General features: G+C 39.9%; 1 protein-coding gene across 1 annotated transcript; it reads right to left on the bottom strand.

Annotated features, from left to right (window-relative positions):
- Positions 1–1,218: 1,218 nt before the first annotated feature.
- Positions 1,219–2,418, bottom strand: LOC124204226. Its single transcript, XM_046601271.1, has one exon. It carries the CDS (start codon positions 2,309–2,311, stop codon positions 1,235–1,237), a length of 1,077 nt encoding a protein of 358 aa, XP_046457227.1. The 5' UTR covers positions 2,312–2,418; the 3' UTR covers positions 1,219–1,234.
- Positions 2,419–2,954: the final 536 nt, after the last annotated feature.

Here is a 2,954-nt window from a genome sequence, read left to right as displayed (position 1 = left end):
TACAATGGGAGAACACGAAATTAGTATTCAGCAAAAAAGAATTCCCTACGAATCTAATGCTTGGTAGAAATATCTCTCCACAAAACACGGTGGAATCTATTCTTACAAGAACTACAATCTACTTTTTGCTGCTTGACGCGAATTTCTAATCGACACTTGAAGCAAGCAAGAAGTGAGCCATTGCAAAAACTGTAAAAAGCTAGAGATGCAGAGAACAAGATAAAACTTGGCAAGGTAAACTGTCAGCGATCGATTGACTTTGTGCAGGAAAGAAACATAAGATATATTTTTCCTTCAACTGATCGGACTCGCTCTTTCTCCTACCAACGAAGGAAACACCAAGGTCTTTCCGCTTTGCTAAGACTTCAAACTGTAAAGGGTGCCGCTCGTATGTGTGTAATATATTGGTCAAACTATAAAAACATAATAATTTCATACCATTCGCGTACTTTTCGTGCATCCTTTCACTGATCGACATGAACTGTCTCACCTGCCAGAATCCAATTCAAACCTGAAGAGCAGAAGTTGCAGTTTAGTACTTGCACAAAATGGCAGCAACGATATGCTGCGTTACTTGTTAGTTTTTTTGCCTCTATTCGTTTTTCTCCATGTTAAACATTTTATTAGCTTTCTAGGCAAGGAACTAGCAGATTACAAGCGTGTCAAGCGTTGTTACATTTTTTAGTTCACAGAATATTAAAAATGTATTTCCTTCAGAAGCTGATGCCACATCTTTTATCCCCGATAAAAATGACATTGGGATCGAAGTAAAAAAGCCAACTACAGAAAGTTAATTCTTCTCCATTTCAGCGGCCACCAACCTTATTTCCTCAACAATGTCATCAGTCTAATCTATTATCAACTTTGTCCCTCCTGCAATGATAACTCATATTTCATCACAAATTTGTGTTCCTGTTCGTATGATTTCCCCTTTGTCTTTGCCATTTTTCAATGGAAGTTTAGGAAAATACCTATATGACATTCTAGAGTCAAACAATATTCTTGATTCTGTAATTTCATCAGAACAGCCAGGTTCACCAACTCTTGAAACTAGAAACGAGATTTTTGATTTGATTTGATTTGAGAACTTAGGTGTCTCTGGCCATGGCGCGTATGCGCCACTGGTTGCAGATTACGGGATTCCGGAGGAAACCCTTACACACCGTTTTTCTTGTGGTTGTTTGGGGGGCATGAATTTAGTTATTTGAAGGAGGAGAGGGGGGGGATTGCTGGTTTACAGTCGATTAATCAGTTTAGTTTTTATGAGGTATGTGATAAGATGTTTTGCTATTTGTTGTTGTGTGTGTTTAGGGATGGAGTAGTTGAGTCCTGTTATTGTTGGAACGTCCAGGGGGAGCTTCTGTGATACAAGGAAGTCTATCAGTGGGTTTCTCGCGCTCGCGTGGTGTGGACATTCGATGAGGATGTGAGTGTTGTTTTCAATTTCTTGGCAGCCACTTGAACAGTACGGTGAGATTTCAGAGTTCCATTTGTTGGTGAAGTAGTTGAGTTTGTTGTGACCACTTCTAAGCCTTAGAAGGGCTACTTGGATATATCTTTTCTTGTGGGTGAGCCAAGGTAGTATTTTCATATCTGTTCGGTTTGTCACCGCCAGGTTCGTTGATAGTGCCTTTATTTTGATAAATGTTTCTTGTTTATGTCTGTCTTTAAGTTTTGAAAGGCTTTCTTTAATGTTGGAGGTGTAAGCCATCGTCACGCCATCTGGATCAGTTCTGGTCTTATTTGCTAGTTCGTCGGCAATTTCGTTACCATATATTCCTGAGTGGCTTGGGATCCAGAGAAAGGTGACTTGTGTTCCTGCTGATTTTAAGTTTTTTATTAATTCAATGATTTCAGGAATTAGTGAGCTGGCTTCCCATTTAAAGTGTGTGACGGCTTGAATTGCTGACTTGGAGTCAGTTATGATTATGATATCTTGCCAGTCGAGTGGGTACACAAATTTGAGTGATTGTTGGATTGCTGCTAGTTCAGCGTTGAAGCTAGTAGTGTAGTTTTCTAATACCCATGCTTTTCTTTCTTGTAATTTAGGGATGAAAAAGGCGCAAGATGAAACTTTTTCAAGTTGGTGACACGATCCATCTGTGAATACGGAGAGGGCTGAGTCTGCTGTATTTTCAGTGAATCTCCTGAATAATTCTTGAGTAAGTTGTGGGTTGTTTCTTGCCACTTTTTTTGATGTTGGGAGCAGTTGGGTTTTTATTTCAAATAGCTGCCAGGGTGGGAGGGGTTCTATCCACGGTATTTCACTGGGGGCGGTGTTGAAGGCTTCTTCTGTGTTTGTTTGGATCATTTTTAGGTGTGGGATCACTGCCGGTGTGCTTCGTAGTTTCCAGCCAGTTGTGTTTAGTGTAAGGTTGTGTAGTGTTGTGTAGGCCGGGTTCCCGGGTCTCTCGTTCAGTTTCATGAGGTATCTGGAACTGAGCAGGTCCCACCTGTGTTTTATTGGTGTCAGTCCGGATTCGATGTAAATAAGGGCAGTGGGGGTAGATTTAAGACATCCAAGGATGTTGCGTAGTATAGTGTTTTGGGTTTGTTCTAGTTTCAGGAGCTTAGATTTATTCATGGATGACAGGACGATAGAGCCATAGTCGATTTTGCTGCGTATAAGGGCTTTATAAATTCTGATTAATAATCCTGTATTGAGTGTAGATTTGCCGGACGTCAGGAGTTTTAGTAGGTTGGCTTTCCTATTGATGCTTTTACTTGACCATATTGTGTCGATAACATGATAAACCCCTTTTTTGAAGGTCATACATTATGGTAAATTCAGGATGTTCTCAACAAATTGATGACATGCATATAGATTAGGCGTGCAGTTTTCCTTCTGTTGTCGAAAGATTTTCAGATTGTTGGTGGTGGTTCTATTATGGAAAAAAAATATTTTATTAGATGCGTTGGGGATCCGTTACGGAGTTTTAAAAAATAAATCAGGT

This window comes from Daphnia pulex, chromosome 10, assembly GCF_021134715.1.
Source record: "Daphnia pulex isolate KAP4 chromosome 10, ASM2113471v1".
In the NCBI taxonomy this organism is placed as follows: domain Eukaryota; kingdom Metazoa; phylum Arthropoda; class Branchiopoda; order Diplostraca; family Daphniidae; genus Daphnia; species Daphnia pulex.
The sequence above is the reverse complement of the archived record's forward strand: the minus strand, read 5'-3'. Positions and strand labels throughout refer to the sequence as shown.